We start from the raw sequence: 20011 nt of genomic DNA on the forward strand, positions 1-20011 counted from the left end.
TAAGCTGGTTTAGAATTTTTAGAAGCAATTAGCAAGCATTTTAGTAGGCAGTGTATGATTTGTTGCCTACTAAAGCAGGATTTTCTTTAGTTTGCGCGCACTTCATCAATTCTGCTTTTGAGGGAACATTGTAATGCCAACGTATTAACAAAAATCATTTCAAACCACAATAAACGTTGGAATTACGTATGTATGTTAGACTGATCAATGTATTTCACAGCGTATAGGTTTTTGAGACAGAGTGGTGCGTTATTTAAGAAATAAAACTAAACATCTTTAGTGAGAAGGGTTTTTTTCGTTTTCTGGTTACCTGTCAATCGAAATTGTCATATTTACCTTTAGAAAATCCTAAAAAAATAATGTATGTAAGAAACCAGTTAGCGATGTTGATGGTTTCACACAAGCAGCGATTCGAAACTCTATTTACGACGATGATCTAACACAGTTAAGCTAAAACATACATTGAATGTTCCTCAAGAAAGGGTGTTGCGAATAGTGCTTTCCACTACTAAAAATAGAATCCAAAAAAAGGTTTAATGGATTGTTTTTGTTAATTTAGTTCCAGTAATTGTATGGGCTATGCCAGGGTTTTTGTCCCGAAGAAGGTTTCCCTGACACCGCCTGGTTGCGTGCGTGATATGTGCTCTCGTCTTTTCTTACGCAGAAAATTATGAGATTTTATTCAACTTCCTGTCCCATTTGTGCATAAAAGGAACCGCCAGTTTTATCATCGGCTGCTATTCCAAAGTACCGCCCAACGTCCGTCGTTTAGTATGGTACGGTTGCTATGTTAGTGAGTATGGGGTAAGTAAAGATTGCAGGCGCTTCTCGGCTTCCGCTGCTAAGCAGTGCAGGCGTTGTTATTACAAAAAAAATCAATTAAAATGTTTTTTTTATTTTTCTTTTACGTCCAAATAAATAATGTCCACCTTTTTAGTCGCAGACATAGACAACCTGTTACAAATAACTACAAAAACATTATTTTAGTAATTGGTCAACAAAAGTCGTTGATGTAATGGGTATCCTACCAACAATGCAGCATTGTCTGTATGGCTGCCTACATTAACATACACAATATTCTGATGACATACGCGAAAACTAAGGAAAATCCTACTATATACTGAATTTTGCTCAAATTTTGCCTAAAAAGTTGAAGTATTTGACGATTCGTCCAAGAGCTTTCTTGAAAAATGTGTTGTGTCAATTGCACTGTATTTTTTATGCGAACTTCTGTAATGGAAGATTGAAAATGTGTATTTTACTTTCTCCTTCCTGAACCGTAATAAATTCTCGTGAAGGGAAGATAATACTTTACTATTACTTTCAGACAAAACCCCTGACAGTACTATGCGCTATTCTAATTTGGGTCCTCGCGACTATTTTCGCCCTGCCCGACGCAATCCTGTCTGCGGTGGAATACGTACCCCTGGATAACAATAAAACGATAATAGTTTGTACTCCATTCCCCGAGGCAGTCTACGGGCCGCGCAACGCTAAATATATGGTGCTTGGGAAAGCGCTCGTTTATTACATACTCCCCCTATGCATAATAGCGTGCTTTTACGTACTGATGGCTAAGGAATTGCATGTCAGCGCAAGAGAGATGCCCGGCGAATTACAGAGCGGGCAAGGTATCGCTCAGGCAAGAGCGAGAAAGCACGTAGCGAGAATGGTGCTGGCATTTATTATAGGTAAATAAATTCGTCCCAATACCAAAGAAATAAATTGATATTTTCAGTTTTCTTTGTATGCTTCTTTCCCCATCATCTCTTCATGCTGTGGTTTCACTTGAATCCGAACGCGGAAGAGGAATACGACGACTTCTGGCACGCACTGAGGATAATCGGATTTTGCCTCAGGTACCTCTCCACTTCGTGTGTCGTAACTCTAACTTCGAATTTCAGCTTTTTAAATTCTTGCGTGAACCCAATTACGCTGTACTGCGTCAGCGGCGTTTTCCGCCAGCATTTCAATCACTATCTATGCTGTCGCAGCCCTCGCCGGTTACAGAGGGCTCTACCGTCGAACGTGAACTGCGAGACGAGCTTCAACTCCACGTACAGGAGACACACGCAGGTAAAGGCTGCTCCAGGTTTTCTCACATCCGAACGTTGCACACTGTTACAGTTCTTTGTTAAAGGGCACGACGCTGGACAGTCAGAGCATTTATAGACGGAACACCCTCGCGCGCCAGAATACCCAGGACACCACCGTAATTGCGTTCGACACTCCCTGCAAGAAGGAAGCCAATAATTTCGAGATTAACCACCAGAAGGTGGGAAGCTTCGGTACTTGAGGGCAGACGATACTGAAACATAAAAAGGTTATGTTTAGTGAAAGTAGGTTCTAGTTAATTCTGGAGAAAGAAGCCTGAAAGGGTAAGTGCTGTGTCGAAATTTAAATTTTGTAGAAGTAGATCATAAAAGGGGGCCTATGATTATTAAATCCCTTCGACGTGTTTCAGGGGGAGTATTGATTAATTTACAGACCAAGTGCAGTTAAGGGAAATAGGGACTGAAGAGTTTTAAAACAACAAATATCCCCGGTTATCAATAGCGCAAAAAATAAAGTCAATCAAAGCCCTCCTACTAATCGGAATTGTGTATGTGAGTGGGCTTTTCCCACTTGAAAATAAACGGCCTTGCTACGAATTAGGCTAACTTCAGTTCCAACAAAATTAAACTTGCAGGTCACACATCTGATTCCAATTAGCGCGTCTTAACGTCGCGAATTGAAAAATGGCAGCAACGTGCTTGTTTAGAATCATTTTCACTCAAAACAAACCTCGTAAAATCTTATCCCTACTAGATAAACTTTTATAAAACAAAATGGTACGTAGCAGCTCGCGAAGTTATCTGGCATTATCGCAATGAAAATAAAATTTTCACTCACAAACAATACGTCTTTTGTTCACGTTCGCTATGAAGCGGTATATGTGCAAATTTTCCTATGTTAAACCAAATTCAAATTTGAAAACAGCTAAGCGGCCACCTGTTACAGGATATCCATATTTCCGAATCTCTAAAGGATTTTACGAATGCTTAACGGATCGTTCGAGAACTATTAGAGATTCACGAATCAAGAATATATCTAAATTGCCCGAGAATTCTTTAACGGTCTTTGAGTAATAGTAATCTTGAAAGGATTTTCTGATTCAACTTCACAAACCTTATTGAAGTGTTCCAAAAGAATCATTAAAGGATTAAAGGTATTGCAGTAATCTTCTTCTTTTTCTCCACATAATCTACCTTTCCTTCTTTCCGCTTCTCTCCACTCTTCCCTTCCTATCTCCTCGTTTCTACATCCGAACCTTGTAATTATTTTACTGTTGTTCTTTCCCTCTGTTGGATACCTTTGCACCCCCTGTACCTTTCGTTTCCTCTCAAATTCTCGATCCGATGACTCTCCGCAGCTGAACTTGTACATCATTGTCCTTCCACCATTTCCTCTATTTCTCTCCTCCTTTCGACCACTGTCCCCCCGCATCCATTTCTTTCGTAATCCTTTGTTCCGACCAAATCCCTTTTGTGTTCTTCTTCTTTCACCAATTCACTTTCCGTTTCTCTCTTTTCCTCAAATCTCTTTGCCCTGCGTCCCGACTCTTTCCTAATCTTCTCCATTTTTATTGCCCCTAATATGTAATTTGGTTTTCACAGTACCAATTTGTAGTACTTTGTTTGTATTCTTTCTAATTCAACCCCATACCTCCGTTCCATACATGAACATTTCGTCAAAAAGGTGTTTTCTTAATTTGAAAACTTTTTTGAAATTCCTTTCTCCTATTCCCCACTCCTGTCTCATCGCCACTTCTCCCTTGTTCCTTAACTCCCTTATTTGTACATTTGCCCTATTATTACGTTGCATCTGGTGTCTTAAGCATTTAAATTCTCTTACTTCCCCTACTTTTTCCTATTTCCACTTCCATTCTATCACTCTTTCTCCATCTCCCCCCTTCATCTTCAATTTTTCGACATTTCATTTCATTCCTTTTCTTTCCCAGTACCTTTCCATTACTTCTTTCATCTATATGCGTACGTCAGGGACCATATCATCCTTCTTCCCATCGCAATCGTCCACTTTGGCCCTGTCTTAATATTTTCTCCCTATACCTTATGTAGAAATTAAATACGGTGGAGCTAAGTGGGTATCCCTGTCTCAATCCTTTTATTGTCCAGAACACTTGAGACTCCTTCCCTCGTTTCTTTACCCTAATTTTTCTCTCTCCATATAAATCCTTAATTCAGTTCTCCAAATTTTTGTTTCCTCCATCATTTCCCATACTATTTCCTTTTCTACTATGTCAAACACTGCCCTTCACGTTCCGCCTTTCTTCCAATTCCTTTTGCAATACTCTGTGTAACACAGTATACAGTGTATACAGTCCATCGTCCCCTTCCCTTTTCTAAAATCCATTTAAGTTTCCTCCAACATCTTCTTCTCTTCCATTTCTCTTTCTAATCTTACATTCAGTACCATTCCTTAAATTCTATACAATGTCGTGATGATCCAGACTCCCCTGTAATTTTCCATGCAGTTCTAGTCACCTCTTTTGTGCATAGACACTATTACACCTTCCTTATTCTTCCGGTAGTCCTCCTTCTTTCCATTTTTTAAGTGTTGCTCCACCCCCTCCCTTCCGTCATCCTCTTTCTCCTCTTTACCTAGTAGTACCTTCAAAAAGTGCTACTTCCAGTCCTCTATTTATATTCCTCTTCTACTAAATGTGTTTTCCCTGTTCTTCCAAAAGTCCTTCCCTGTTTTATTTTCTCTGATTTCTTCTTATATCTTTCTGTTTATATCTATCTATCTAGGGGCAATTAGGGTAATACCGGCCAGTGGGTAATCCCGGCCACCCTCATATCTAGATTTCTGTAGCAGATTTCTGTAATTTGTATTGCCATTTGGTTGTAAAGAAGGTCACTATAACATATTCAACAAGTAGTTTAGATGTCAAATGCGAATTGGCGCCAATATAGCGTAAAGAGTGAGTAACAGGTTAACGTTATAATCTTTTGCATCCAAAAACTAAGGTAAGCCATTGAACTATTTTATTTTTGGAGTTGTATTTTATTGTGAATGAAGCTTCTGATCATGCCTGAACACTACACAGTGTTAATAGCACTTAATAAATGACATTGTTTGATGCAGGTTAGAATTTCATTCGTGCATGCAGATGGGGAAATACCGGCCGCAATGGCCGGCATTAACCGACATTGGCCGGCATTACCCCGTTGATTTTATTTCGCTACAAATATTGTGGAATTGATTTGCAGAATGCCCAGAAAGTACGTTAGGGTCACTGAGAGAACTAGATGGGATGAGAATGATATGAAAAGAGCATTAAAGGCGGTAAATGACCGTAAATTAGGCGTTCGCAAAGCAGCGAAGCAGTTCAACGTGCCTTATTCCACCTTATGGGACAAATTAAAACAAGGATCTTCTACAGCTAGGATGGGACGTCGTACGGTTTTTACTATGGAGGTTGAATTACAAATCGCCGATCACGTTAAAATGTTGGCAAGTATGTTTTATGGTTTAACTAAATTAGAGCTAAGACGCGCATGTTACGAATTTGCCGAAATCAACCAAATCAAACATCCTTTCAACAAAGAAAGGAAACTGGCTGGAAATGATTGGTATTATGGCTTCATACGTCGACACAGTGGCATATCTTTGCGAAAACCGGAACCAAAATCTTTGAATAGAATAAACGCTTTCAATAAAATTGATGTTCAGAAATTTTTTGAGAACCTAAAAATAGTTTACGAAAAACATAAATTTCCGCCAGAGAAAATATTCAATGTCGATGAGACCGGCATCACAAATGTTCACGTGCCTCAAAAAGTTCTAGCCGCAAAGAAAATGAGAAGGTTGGGGGCCATTACAAGTGGAGAAAGGGGCAAAAACATTACGGTGGTGTGTACCATGAGTGCATCCGGAGGATACGTTCCCCCGTTATTCATATACCCAAGGCAACGGCTGCCACCACATTTATGCAAAGATGGACCCCCTGGGTCGATTTACAGGTGCTCAAAGTCTGGGTGGATGACGGAAGATTTATTTTACGACTGGTTGGTTCATTTCTCAAAACATTCCCATCCTTCTGTAGACAGCCCGGTGCTGATCATCATGGATAACCATACGACGCACACAACATTGAAGGCTTTTGAATTCTGTAAGGAAAATGGGATCGTTGTTGTGTCCATTCCTCCACATACTTCCCATCGGCTCCAGCCGTTGGATGTCACATTCTACGGCCCACTAAAGACCGCATACAATCAAGAGTGTGGCTCGTTTTTGAAAGTGAATTCATATGAGAAAATTTTACAAGAAAATGTAGCGTCATTATTTACAAAAGCCTACAACCGTGTGGCGACAATTGAGAAGGCAGTGAAAGGTTTTCTCTCAACTGGAATATTTCCTTTTAATGAAAATATATTTCCTGAGGAGGAATACACCTTGTCCCAAGATCAAGATCAACTCCAGGATCCTCCTATAGGTGATGATGAGCATCAATTTAGATCAGCTACACCCGAGAATGTAATTCATGATGGGCCTTCTACTTCAGGATTACCACAAAAACCTCCCGCTTTAAAATATAAAAAACGACGCAGTTCTTCCGATTCTGACAGCAGCGCCATCTTAGAGGAAAAGTCGGATGATGAAGATTTTACTACTGACAAGACTATAGTTTGGCCTATATCTAAAATTAGTCCTGTTCCATTAAAAAAACCATGTTTAAGGGCAAAAGCAGTCCAAAAAAAGAACTCCATTATATTTACCGCCACCCCTAATAAGGTAGAGTTAGAAGAACGCGAAAGAAGACGTAAGAATAAGGAAGAGGTCGACAAGAGAAAAACGGTCAAAGTACGTCTAGAAGCAAGGTCAAAAACCTCCACAGAGACCAAAAGTAAGACTAAATCCAAAACTGTCATTTACACGGAATGTAACATACAAGACAACTCGTGTATGTTTTGCAGTGAATTTGGAAAAGATGGTGAATTGTGGTATGCTTGCACCAGTTGTGGAGAATGGGCGCATATGCAGAATGCACCGATGTAGAGAAGCCAGAGGGTTATACTTGCGACAAATGTCGCTAAAACTAGTGATCGGTATTACCCTACACTATGATCGGCATTCCCCAATCGCGTGGGGTAATGCCGGATTTGCAACAATTCTAGAATATTTTTTTTGTTATTTTTATTATTTAAGAAATGCGCCCATTAATTTTTTTCTATGACTGTTGTTGTATTCACTTCAGTTTAAGCATAAATATATATTTTTTTCACTTGCTATTTTTTATTAAAAAAAAGTATTTCCTTAGGTGACCGCAATTCCCCCACTTGCCCCTATCTTAAAATCTTCTATTGCTTCCAAAATGTTTCCGTTTATTAGTACGTAATCTATTACCGACCTCCATTGTCTCTCCCTCTTTTCATTTCTACTCCCTTTATCGTTATGATGTTCTTTATTTTCTCTCGTTCTTTCTCTTATTTCCTTCATTGAATTAGTTGATCCTTTCTATAAGTCGTCATTTTTCCTTATCCGAGTGCTCTTCCCTTCTCCTCATTTCGTTCCTTAATCCTCCCCATTTCCTACGTTGTCTACTGGTTTATCAATTTATTCATTTGTCTCCTTAGTTGACCGTCTTACTTTCTCCTTGACATCCTCCATCCATTTATCCAATACTCTTTTCATGAGGTCCGTTTCCTCTCCCCTCAGTTCACTCCCCCCCCTCCCGTTAACTCAAACCACTATCTTCTTTTTATTAGCCTCCGCTTTGCTTTGTTCCGGTAATCTGAAGGCACTCTTCCTCGTTTACCTCTTCCTTCTTTTTACTATCCTCATTCAGCCCCGTCTGCGCTAGGGAATTGCCCGCTTCCGCAGCTCGGAGGCATTCGCCCCTCCCATGTATGTGTATTGGTCATTCCGATCTCTCCTTTCTATTAATTTCAGCGACAACTCCCCCTCTTTTTTGCATTCTTTATATCTTGACTTTTTATCTTATGTTCCACTTCCCATCTCCAGCCAATTTCCTTCATTCCCCGTTTTTCCTTTCATCTATCATATTTTCTAATTTATTTTTTAACTCGTCTTTCTTGTATGCCCTCTTTTTCTTTCGTTTCATTCTTCCATTCCCTTATATCCTTTCTTATCCCTGTTACAAACTCCCAGAATTGTACGCCTTTACTTGCTGTCATCAGAATAACACCTTCATTTTACCCATCGCGCTTTTCATTCCGCTTTGCGCCATTCTTCTGCTGTATTTACCTCTCCCTATCTTCTCTGTTGCGGCTAAAAATCTTCCCCTAAATAACGTTCTTCAGTTCCCCGATCTCTTACTCTCTGCTCTCGCTAATTCCTTTTTTGCGTTACTCCAACTGTATTTCACCATTCTCTTATAATATCTTTCCCTTGCCTCTTTTGTCCTCCACTATCTCTCTAAAGTCTCTCTGTGCCCTTCCTTCTTCATAAGTCAATTTGTCATCTATGTAAATCCTGCTCCCTTTTAACTTTTCCTTAACTCTCATAACTTTCCACGGCTTTTCCTATGTTAATTTCGCGATTATTACTATATTTCCCCCTACTTCAATTGTTCTCGCGTCCTCTACTTGTATTTTTTCTTTTGGCCATTCCTCTTATCTCTTTCTTTTTCTTCTTTTCCAGCTCGGTTTTCTTTATCGTTATGTTGTTCTTTATTTTTTCTCTCAGTTTCTTCTTCGAATTTGTTTATCCTTTCTATAAGTTCTTCTTTTTTTGTATCCCATCTTTCTTCAATTCTCTTCATTTCCTCTGCTTCTCTTTAATTTTTTTAATATGCTCATTTGTCTCCTTAGCTGCCCTCTTACTTCCTCCTTAACATCCTCCATCCAGTTTTCCAATCCTTTTTTATGCGGTCCGCTTCCTCTCCTTTCAGCCTCCGCTTTGCTTGCTCTTGCTCCTCCTACGAGTAAATACCTCAAACCACTCTTCCTTTTTTATTCCTTTCTTCTTCTTACTAGCCTCATTTATTTCCGTATCCGCCAGGGGCTTACCCGCTTCAGCAGCTCGGAGGCATTCGCCCCTTTATATATATTATAGATTTTTAGTTCGTTCTTTTTGCATTCGGTAGCTTATAGCTCTGGCACCTCAACAAAAATAATCTTGACGATTAATATAAAATAAATTAATAATTAATGTCAACTTTTTTATTTATAAAGATATTTGTTTTAAATTTTAACGAAAGATTCTTCTGGTAAAGGCAAACATATCGCATATTTTAAACAGCAGCAGAAAAATCCTTTAGTGGGTATTAAACATACGAAGGGTCTCAAAAAAGTTATGAAAAATGTTGAATCTTTGAAAATTATACTTAAAAAGCGTTTGAACTCTTTGGATTATTTGAAGAATTTAGGAAGAATTTTTCAAAATCTCTCATGAATGTCTAAAAATTTTGCCCTTTTTAATAAACGGTTCTAATCCCATTTCCCAAGCGGATCTAGAAATAAAAGAATAATGATGCGTTTAAAATACACAATTTTGAAAATATTTACAATGTTGCCAATTATTTTATTAAATGTTACTATCCATTATAGTTAAGATAAATTCGCTTAAGGTTTGCTTCAGACTTAAACGCTATTACACAAGCTGTTACATAAATTTTGAAACGATCACAGTACAAATGACCTACCAGATCTCCAAATCCCCATCCGAAATTCAAACGTCGACACGCTGCAAATTATATTTTTACGAGGAAACCGCATCTTAAAACCGTTTGCTCTACATCACCCACTAAAATACATAAGAAAACGCTCTTACCGCTAAAGTATACGCCATTTCATAAATGGTTTCGGAGGCCGAGGTTTGTGTAAAAATTGAATAAAACATGAGCGCTATTTTATATCTGCCAACAAAATTCTTGCCTTTTATTGCATTTACACATTGTGAGAAGAAAGCGCCAAAACGTAATTTGTAAGGGACGTTCGTATTCCACCAAACATTTTTTTTGTGAGATCGAATGGAGGAGAATTGCAAATTTATTGTTTGTATATAGATCCATTGTAAATATTTGCAAGTATAGTGCCAGAATAACTTGTTGCTGATACCTTTCTAAGAAAAATATAGAAGCTACCTTGGTTACCTTTATACATCAATTTTGAATACTTGTACTTCAAAGGCAATCGAAGAGCTTTTCAATATAGGGCTTTTTATTAGCTGTTGATGGTTGCGTGTGTTTATTTTTATGTCTTTGTACTGTTTCCCGTTTAAAGCACTACATTAGAATAATATCAAGATGAAATTAGAGAGACACAAGAAATAACTACCTTATAATGGGGATACTGAATTTATTTATTATAGGCAATAACTACAAAGAAAACTCGCATTTTTTTTTTAATTTTAACTACCGATCCATACCGAACGGAACTGAATTAGGCCTGAGATAATTATTATGTGTTAGTGTTTAGGAAAGGCACATATTTATAAAGTAATCATATCGTTTTGGTTTGCATTCATTACCTATTGTATTCAGATAATAGTAATTAACGCACGCCCGAATGTATTCATTTGTACAGTTAGCTTCGGGTAAAACTGAAATTCCATTTCTACAATATCCGTATGTGTCTATTATTTTCCAATAAACGAGGTTTTTCCTGACGAAAACTGCTATGAAATGGAGGCGAATATCGAAAATTACAAGTTAAACAATAGAAAATAATACAAAGGCAGCGTAGGCCGTGCGAGTAGTGCAAATATATTAGATCCCTTGCTTTATGTAACGTATAAACCTTTAACAAACAAAGAAGTAATTGAAAGCTCCAAATTCCTGCAGACAAAAAATGAGATTCTCATTATGGACCACCCATCCATTCACTTCCCGTATTGATCACTTGAATTAATTACTACTTGTCCACCCCAACCCCTTCTCAGTAACGTAAATGATCCGTTTGATATTTAATTCTTACGTGCTAATCAATTTCGATCAAAATTCATTTGAACGCGTCTCTGGTCGATTTGCATAATTCCCTCTTTAAATTCTTTTTCCGCGTTTCAAAAATAGAGTGGAAGTTTTTATTTATGTAAATCGCGCGGGAATTATCCAACCCCCATTTTATGTTTTGCGTAATGTATACAGACCGATGCTTTTAGTTGCGCTTAGTGCTAGATTTATTTTTCCCATGTGGCTTATATTTATAATTCGCGAGTACCCTTATTTTTGCAGAGCAACCCGAAGAGGAAGCAAGATCGACTGGGAACCAGACTTTCTCATTGTATAAGTGTTTCTAAGTGTTCCACTTTGTAAAAATTGTTAATAGATAAACGAATTTTGTAACGGGACGGTTATGTAGAGAAAGGGGAAAACGCATGTGCTTCAAAGTAGTAAAAGATTGCGTTGTCTTAACAATTACATAGTATTTTTGTACTGTTTTAACATATCATCCTTTTTCAATTTCAAGGTGTTTGGGGACCAGACCATTGCATTGGACCATTTTAAATTCTACTCTTCTATTGGTCCCTTTTAATGTAAATGTAAATATGAATCAATTTCTAAGACTATACCTAATACTTGTTTCAAGGGTCATTGTAAATCCATGATTTGTAACAAAATGATGACTGATGTATAAATATTTTGTTATAAGCTTTTCTTTATTATCATCCCTCAATAATTTACCCTTAATAAGCTCTAAGAAGTAAGTATATTTCTCATCTCAATAAAAAAAAGTCAACCTGACCTAGCCGTCTAGTCAACTCTCTATTTAAATATAACGTTAAAAGGCATCCCAGATGAACAAAGGGCTAGAAATGGTTGGATCCGTTCCATTTTATCTTGCTTAAACTGTTTTTCGAAAGTCAACAACGGAACCATCACGTCTGCAACTATTTACGTAATTACGGTAAGCTGCCGGACCGTAAACTAGACCAAAGCCTATAGTTCGCATTGGTCACGAATAGTTTGGAAAGTAATTCAACCCCCATTACGCGTTGGAAACGATCACAAGCCACATTGAAAATTAACATGTGTGCAATACAAGGAAGTTTCCCTACTTAAAGTTACGGTAGTTTGAATGGGGAGTAGTTGCTATAGAATTTTACTGCTAACATTTGTTTAATAATTGAATGCCTAAACGATTTTACGTTGTTCGATTTTGTTTTCAAGGAATAATTGAACCAAAACAAGTTGATAGTATATTTTAAAGCTTTGCTCCAACCATGCTTATCTCCAAACTGGGGGTGTACGACCAAAACCCTATTTTAACTACAGGAACTAAAAGACACGCATCCCCCCACCCTCTACCAAGCTTTATTACCCCTAACTTTAAACGCATTTTGTGAAACTGAAGAGGAATCTCAGGGGAATTCGTAACTTCCAAAATTTTTATGATTTTATTATTCTGCATCGCCCTTAAAGTGATGGATTGAAGCAAGCCAAAAGCTTTACTGTGTGCCACTATTTGGTTTAAAATAATTTAATTTCTTTGATTGCTTGAACTTTGTGGTCCACCGGAAGCCACATACATTTTTATTCTGACGTGAAAAATACGCTCGCTATTACGAAGAAACATTTGCGAAGATTTAGATGCTGAGGCGAATACGCAAAACACATTACGCGCGCTTGTGTGTCAGGTTTCATAACACATCGTAGGCCGATATCCTTTTTTTAGTGGGTTAACAGTAAAAGAGAAAAAAAGGGAGGGAGTAGGAGAAAGAGAGACATACGAACAGCAGAAGAAAAGAACAAAGCGGAATGAGTAAAATAAAGATTTTGTTCTGGAATGTGGCCGGAATGGCAAGTAAAGACGTACAATTCTGTGAGTTTCTAAGAAGATAACATAAAGAGCAGAACAAAAGGAGACATTTTTAACAAGGGTAAGAAAAGATATAAAAAAACGAGGGAACGAAACGAAAGAGGAAGAAGGCATACAGGAAAAAAAGAAGAAGAGGAAGGGAAGAGGCTGAGAGTGATAACGATATATAACAGACAAGGAATGAAAGTGAAGGTGGATATTTAAATTCCAAAATTGGGAATAAAGGACATTGGTTTGAAATGGGAAGACGAACTCAAGATAGGAAGTCAAGGGATAAAGTATGCAACAAAGAGGGGCAGTTGTTACTGGCATTTACAAATAAAACAGGTTGGAGAATATTAAACGGCAATATGGAGGGAGCTCGGGGTTCGTAATTGATTCCATACTAGTAAATGGAAAATTTTGGAAGCAATAGAAGATTTTAATGTAGGAACAAGGACAAAATCGGATCACCAACCGATTGAATTAAGACTAACAGGGAAGGCAAAAAAAGCAAGAAAAAAAATTGAGACATGAAGAAAGATACAGTTATGGGCACGGTGAAAGGTTGTAGGACATTAGAGGGGCAAGTATGAAAAAGAGAAGAATAAAGCACAAGGATAGGGGTGTACTGAACCGACAAACAGATACAGAACAATGGAAAGGGTGAGATAAAGGATAAGATGAAAGAACATAAAAAATTACAAACGAATATGTAAGTGAAAAAAAATGGAAGAAACAGGAAGAATGTGAAGAAGAAATCAGGGAAATAAAATCAGAGAAGAACTCCTGGAAGATGATAAATGGGACAACACATTTAGTGGGACAGAAATACGAATAGAGGACTCAAAGCAACACTTCATAAAGATAGTACAAGGAAAGCAGGAGGAAGAGTGTGACATAGAGGAAGAGGTGGATGGAGACGAGATATTAAGAGAAGAGATGGAGCAATAATTAAAGAAACTGAAAGAAGGAAAAGCGGCAGGGGGGCGATTTTCTCTACAAATAATATTAAGGAGAAGCTTAGGGAACTAATAAGCAAGATATCGAAATGGGGAGAACTACCGGAAGAATAGAAGGAAGGGGTAGTGGTGCCGATTTGCAAAAGAGGTGACAAGGACTGTATGCAAAATGGAAACGCAAAGAAGAGGATGTTCGAAGAAACACAGTTGAGCTTTAGAAAAGGAAGAGGAATGCTCAATTGTATAGTATATGTATTACACAGAGTGGTTGAAAAGGAACTTGGAAAAAAAGGACGAAAAGGTTTTTCATGGATCTAAGCGCAGCGTTTGAGGGACTAAAAAGGAAAAAATATGGAAAATGGTGAAGGATGGAAAATAGAACAGAATTAGGGGGTTTTATAGACAAGAAGTAGAGTAAGGATAGGAGGGAGAGAGTATAAAATGTTCTGGACGGTATAGGGATTTAGACAGGGATGCTAACAGCCCAGCCCTATTTAATTTCCACAAAACGGATATGGGAAAATTTTGACAGGGTCAAAGTGGAAGAATCACGATGGGAAGAAGGAAGATATGATCACTGGCTCACGCGGATGATAAACTATTTTGTGGGAACAGAGGAAAAATAGATGAAAGAAATGATGGTACGAATAGAGGGGTACTGCGAAAGAAAAAGAATGGGATTAAATATTGAAAAATTAAAGGTGATGAGGTTTGTAGACAGGTGGAATGAAAGTAGGGGGAGGAAAGGATAGAGGAAGTAAGACTGTCTTTGCTGAACACGCGCTATCTACAAGCGTTTAAGTTAGGCGCTTCGTTACCAAGTAGTTCTGTCCATTTTGCAAGATTTACCGTTCCTGTAAGAGTATTTAAAGTGACTTTAGAGCCGCCGAAAACGAAATTTAAAGCGAACATTTGAAATGCATGCAAGTTAGACGTTATCAGCCTGATAACACCGACCCGACGAATGATCCCGACATTCCAATTAAGTATGAGTGTTAGTGGAATACCGATTCTCGAAAGCCGTCTATTGCCTTCGCATCTTCGCAAGCTACGTTTTGTAAGTATCGAAATTTTGGTCTTTTAACCGTATTTAAATCTTTGTCCCTTTTGCACTTTCGCCAGCTCTCAAAAGATCTTCATGAGTTTTTATTAAACTTTCTTCTAAAACTACTTTTCGTTTTAACATCTTCGGCTTGCTCTCCTACTTCCTCCAACTTTTTAAAAATGATTAGTTGACTCCTCATTCTTCCCTCTTCCTTAATTTCCTTTTATCTTGTTTTAAATCTTCAAATGTTTTGGTTAATTAATTAATTAATTAAATTTATATGCGGTTGGCTTCTTTGAATCTTCCGATCTCCCCCCCTCTCTTCTTGCTTCTTGATTTCTTGAATTGGAATTAATTCTTGGTCTTTCTCGAATCCGTTCTAGAATATTCGTTTACTTCGATATCATATTTATTTCTCCGGGTTCTCCGATTCGAAATTCTACAGATAATTTTCCATACCTTAAATGAAGTTAATTGGGTGGAATGCCCAATTTGAACTCCTTGTAGCACTTTAGGTACCTTGCATTTTGTGTGGTGTTTTGTGCCTTTTTTTGTCTAGTGTCCCTCGTATAATATTCAGGTAGAAAACACGACGGACAAACACAGACGGACGGACAGAAAGTTCAAATGAGCAAAATTTAACCAGTTAGTCCCGTTACCATTGTCTACCTGAAAACAGAATTGGAAAATTCGAAACCGTTCGCGAGTTATCATGTACAGACCGGACGGGCAAAAGGTCTAAAATCATCAACGAGCTCGGTCGCTCGTTAATAAGTGGCTAAGTCTTAGAGAAAAGCGATATTTTAAACTTTTTTTCATTTCAAAATTTATTCCATCTATTTCACTTTTTTTTCATTTCAAATATTTTTCAAAATTATGTGTAAAAAATGACCCCACACGTTTTTGACGGAATTACATGTTTTAAAGTACCAGGAATCCGAATCAAATAAAATCTCAATGATGTTGATCGGTCTGTCGGTCCGTTGATCTGTCGGTCTATCTGTCTGTCTGCCTGTACTCTCATTTCCGGCTAAACGGGTGAACCGATTGGAACCAAATTTTGTACATATATTCGTCACAGCAAAAAATTACATATATAGTCCTAGTCCTTTTGAGAGTTTTAAAAGAACACAACGAAATTGAAATGTTCTACCTTTTAGGTACATTTCGGTGGATGGGCGGACAAACACTTACCATGTACCCTTAAAAAAAAGTTCAAATTTGCATACTTAAAAAAAAGCAATTTAAAAATAGAGGTATCTACTAATCTACCCTTATTCAAAAATTCCGAGTTTGCAGATCGAAGTAGTGAAAACCAGCCCTTCGTGGTGAAAAATTACGAGTTACCACTAGGAAATATGTCATGATAAATTGGCATTTCAACTACTCTAATTGGTAATTTTTCATTCTGCAATAATGAATCTCTATATAACAAGATCTGAAGCCATTTTCATTATTGTTAATTGCATAATTGCAAAACCTGTTTGCGCTCTCCCTTACTCCCATTATGGGTTTTAGGACGAGATCCTGTAAGGTTATATTAGAGCCCTAGTGCAGATTACCAAAACAAAACGAACCCCTTGCTTTCACCCATCAATATGTAAATGTTAGGCAGGTTAGAGAATCGCAAGGACTTTGGTCTACTTAGACATCAATTTTGGGTGGAAAAACGCCAAAGCGGTACTGTTTCATTCATGAATTTGGCATTGCTTAGCTTCTCTGATATTCCATATTGAAATTGTTTAAAATTTCAGTTTCCTTTAGATGTTTTTTTGAAAACCAAATTTTAAATTCGGAAACGTGTGTTAATAAAACAGTTTAGAAATGTGACTTCATTTGAAAATCCTTCTAGTAACAAATACGTTAAATTAGTTAACATACAGGGTGTTAATTAATTGAGTGCCGATAATACATCAGGGTGTGAATCCTCGGGTGATTTTAAGGAGAAAAGTTTATATCAACATATGTCCTAAACTTGTCAGTTCAAACTCCGTACGGACGTCACTGGTGAAAATTAAACAAAATCTTTTACGTCAAAAAATGCTCCTTAAAGATTAAAAAATGTGTACAAAATTTCATACAAATATGTAAGAGTATTAAAAGATTATGATAAAAAACTCACTTTTTTCTTAAAATTTTAACACCCTGTAGCTCAAAAACTAAGAGTTTTAGGACATCTGTTGATACAAACTTGTCTCCTTAAAATCACCCGAGGTCCACACCCTGTATTATCGGCAGTCAATTAATTAACACCCTGTATAGTAACCTAGGTCATAGCATAGGTCATGCAAAATGGCCGGTTGATATGAGGGGTAAAGCGAGTATATAGAAATATATGGTAAAATTTTACCAACAGATTCAGATTCTCCGAAAAAAGTGCCCATAGAAGTTGCTGACGGGAACCGTCAATTTCCGACCGCTAGAGATAGGGAAAATTAAAACGCGACATTTTCAGTTTTTCGGTGATGTACCAGTTATTTTCAAAAATTTTAGATGCGTTTTTTTAGTCACAAAAGTGGCAATTTTTCTCCCATCTAATCTACACTGGATCTCGCATCGTTACGGAGATCCGAATGGTGAAACACGAATTTGAGCCACCCTGTACAGTCAGCAAGGGATAAGAGCAAGCAAAATTAGTTTTAAAAACCACATATCTGACTAAATACGTTTTTTTTGTTTTTGCTGCAGATCTCATTTCTTCGTTTTCCGAAGTTTCCAGTGTTAGGTATTTACATTTCTATAAACTAAAGTCTGTCATTGTCATTCTGTCATTGTTTACAAGGACTGAACAAAGTTCGAATTAGCAAATTTAAAAGGACAACTACAAGTATGTGCAGCAAAAGAAATCCATATTTGCTATTTTTGTTATCTGTTAACCCTTTAATAGCCATTATCGTATGTATTCCGGACACCCGTAAATCCGTTTAAAGTTAGCTCGTAGCGTAGTCTATTCGTCATCGAAGACAGCTTCAACCCTTAAGAGCTATCATAACGTTTTATCATTTCGGACATTTCCCCATTCATTAACGATTCCCGTCGATGCTAAACCAGTGCCAATAATAGAAAGCTCACAAAAGCTATAAGTTTAATATATTTCCCGATTGTCATCGCATTTCATATTTTCTGTGTCACGACAGAGCAATATGCTTTATTAGTTGACTTTGTCCGCATTCGATTGAGCCAAATATTGAAAAGCCCCGTATTTTCCATAACGTTATTTATGAGTATTCGCCCTGTGGGAATGTATAATTTTGACACCACGCGCTGTTTGCTGAAAATAAACTCAATAATAATAATTACTACAATAGAAAAAATCCTTTCGATTCTTGGGATTCTTACTTTTTTTCGGATCAACCCAGTGATCAACCAGTCTCTATCTAAGATTGAGAACGCTAAATAAATATCATAATTCACACCCTGTGATTTCTTATGAATAAAGATAAAATTCGTTTTCTGGGATTAATAACTTCTCTTTGGTGAAGATCTTTAACAGTTTTGTTCTTCAAATTCACTTTTTCGGATTCTTCAAATCTTCTGTTTCTATGGATATTACACGTTCTTTAGATTTTTTCGGAGCCACTTTCGAAAGCTTTCGTTTTTAAGAATATTTGTAATTTTCCAGATTCTTCAAATTCGTCAGGTTTTTTATTCTCGTGTTTAGTTTAAATCATTCGAACACTTCGGACCTTTCCAATGCATTGGAATCCTGTTTTATCCTTAAGATTCCTTGAAATTCGTTGGATTTGTCAGATTATCAGTTCGCATTGCATATTCGCATTCTTTCAATTCTTTTCTTTGGATTCTTCAGATACGCTTCGCATTTTTCTGTTTACACATAATATTCAGGTATTTCTAATTCATTACATTTTTGAATTCTTTTCATTTGGATCCTGTTCCAGGTTCTATAAATCTATCAAAACTTTCAAATATTCTTAATTCTTCGCATACTTCATGATATATTGAGATTCGGAGTATTCTTTGAATTTTTGATATTTTTCTAATTTTCCAGATCCAAAAAATTTTTTGGTTCTTTGACTTTCTTCCTATTCTCCATACTGTCCATACAAAACCCCATCTCATTTTAAATTCCAGGTTGACGTTATAAACTCGAAAATGTTCAATATAATAAAAGTCAAAAATATGAAGCGATTTATGATCTTTGAGCTTTTTCTGTATTAAGCTAACGTACACATTTTAAAACTTGATGAGTTTACATTTGGATTCCAAAATTGAGAACATCAAAAAATTTAAAAAAAAGTTCGTAATAATAAAACAGGGATGACTAATGGCCCTAACATTTCTTTGCATCCGTACCGTTTCATTCTTGCTTTTGCATTAAGTTACCGCACCGTATCCATTGGAATTAGCGAATTTTCTCCTACTGCTCCGTTAATTGCAAGGTAAGAATTTTTTTGGTTACTTTCCGTTTAACTAATTATAGAAGGGGGGGGAGGTATTTTTCGCTTTGTAATTTATTGCTATTTACTAAACCCGTCCGATTCCTGAAGTTGCCGTTTAATAATAATAATAATAATAATAATATTGTCTTTATTTGAGGAAATAGAAAAAAAAAATAACCAAAGGACTTCCAAGCAAGGGCGAAGTTCAGTGCAGCAGAAAAACCGCTGCCTGTTCTTACACTTAACCCTAGAAATTATTGCGATACCTAGTATAGACATATTCTATTTGGTATGAAAACTAATTAGAATTACTAAATTAAAATACTCCTGTTGAGTTTGCCCGCGACTGACCCGTTAGGTCCCTGCTACCCCCGATCTCGACCAGGCGCGAGCACCCGTCCGTCCGTCAGCCCGCCGGTTTGTTCGTTAAGCCAACTGGCGCTACGTTCGTCCACTCCCAGGATAGAATTACAATAATTTGTACATTTATTTTAAATTAAATGGTAATGGTTTTAAAGCTCGCCGAGTGTACGCGAACTATCTCAAGTTCGTTCCAATATTAATGGAGAATATAAAGATACAATCGGATCGCAGGGCAGCAAGATCCGAGGAAAGGAGAGAAGGAAAAGTGAATTGGTGAAAGAAGGGTTAGCGACGAGGACGAACACAAACAGGTTTTGGTGAGAACAAACGAAAGAAACGTATACGGAGAGACAAAGGGCAAAAAGTTCAGATGCTGAGAGTGAGGATCAAGAATTCAAGAGTAACCGAAAGCTACAGTGAGCTGATAACACGGGGTGCTGAAGTATCTAACAGAGGTAAAGAAAAACATTAAAATAA

General features: G+C 37.2%; 2 protein-coding genes across 5 annotated transcripts in view; both read left to right on the top strand.

Annotated features, from left to right (window-relative positions):
- Nucleotides 1–11532, top strand: part of LOC116179603 (neuropeptide CCHamide-2 receptor-like) — a 106459-nt gene extending 94927 nt beyond the window's left edge. For 3 of the 4 annotated variants that reach the window (XM_031499401.1, XM_031499402.1, XM_031499403.1), the window contains 5 exons: nucleotides 1328–1691; nucleotides 1739–1859; nucleotides 1905–2076; nucleotides 2141–2378; nucleotides 11201–11532. In XM_031499401.1, the coding sequence (XP_031355261.1) occupies nucleotides 1328–1691; nucleotides 1739–1859; nucleotides 1905–2076; nucleotides 2141–2296 (813 nt within the window). In that variant the 3' untranslated portion in view covers nucleotides 2297–2378; nucleotides 11201–11532. Of the gene's footprint in view, nucleotides 1–1327; nucleotides 1692–1738; nucleotides 1860–1904; nucleotides 2077–2127; nucleotides 2379–11200 lie in introns of those variants that run through there. The other variant, XM_031499404.1, reaches the window with a different exon arrangement.
- Nucleotides 5715–7335, top strand: LOC116179604. Its single transcript, XM_031499406.1, has one exon. The coding sequence runs from the start codon at nucleotides 5863–5865 to the stop codon at nucleotides 7060–7062; it is 1200 nt and encodes a 399-aa protein (XP_031355266.1). The 5' UTR covers nucleotides 5715–5862; the 3' UTR covers nucleotides 7063–7335.
- Nucleotides 11533–20011: the final 8479 nt, after the last annotated feature.

This window comes from Photinus pyralis, unplaced genomic scaffold (genome assembly GCF_008802855.1).
Source record: "Photinus pyralis isolate 1611_PpyrPB1 unplaced genomic scaffold, Ppyr1.3 Ppyr1.4_LG8, whole genome shotgun sequence".
Taxonomy (NCBI): domain Eukaryota; kingdom Metazoa; phylum Arthropoda; class Insecta; order Coleoptera; family Lampyridae; genus Photinus; species Photinus pyralis.

Bases quoted from the DNA above. Each gene is read 5' to 3' on its own strand.
- LOC116179604 (XM_031499406.1), top strand. From the start codon at position 5,863: ATGAGAAGGTTGGGGGCCATTACAAGTGGAGAAAGGGGCAAAAACATT.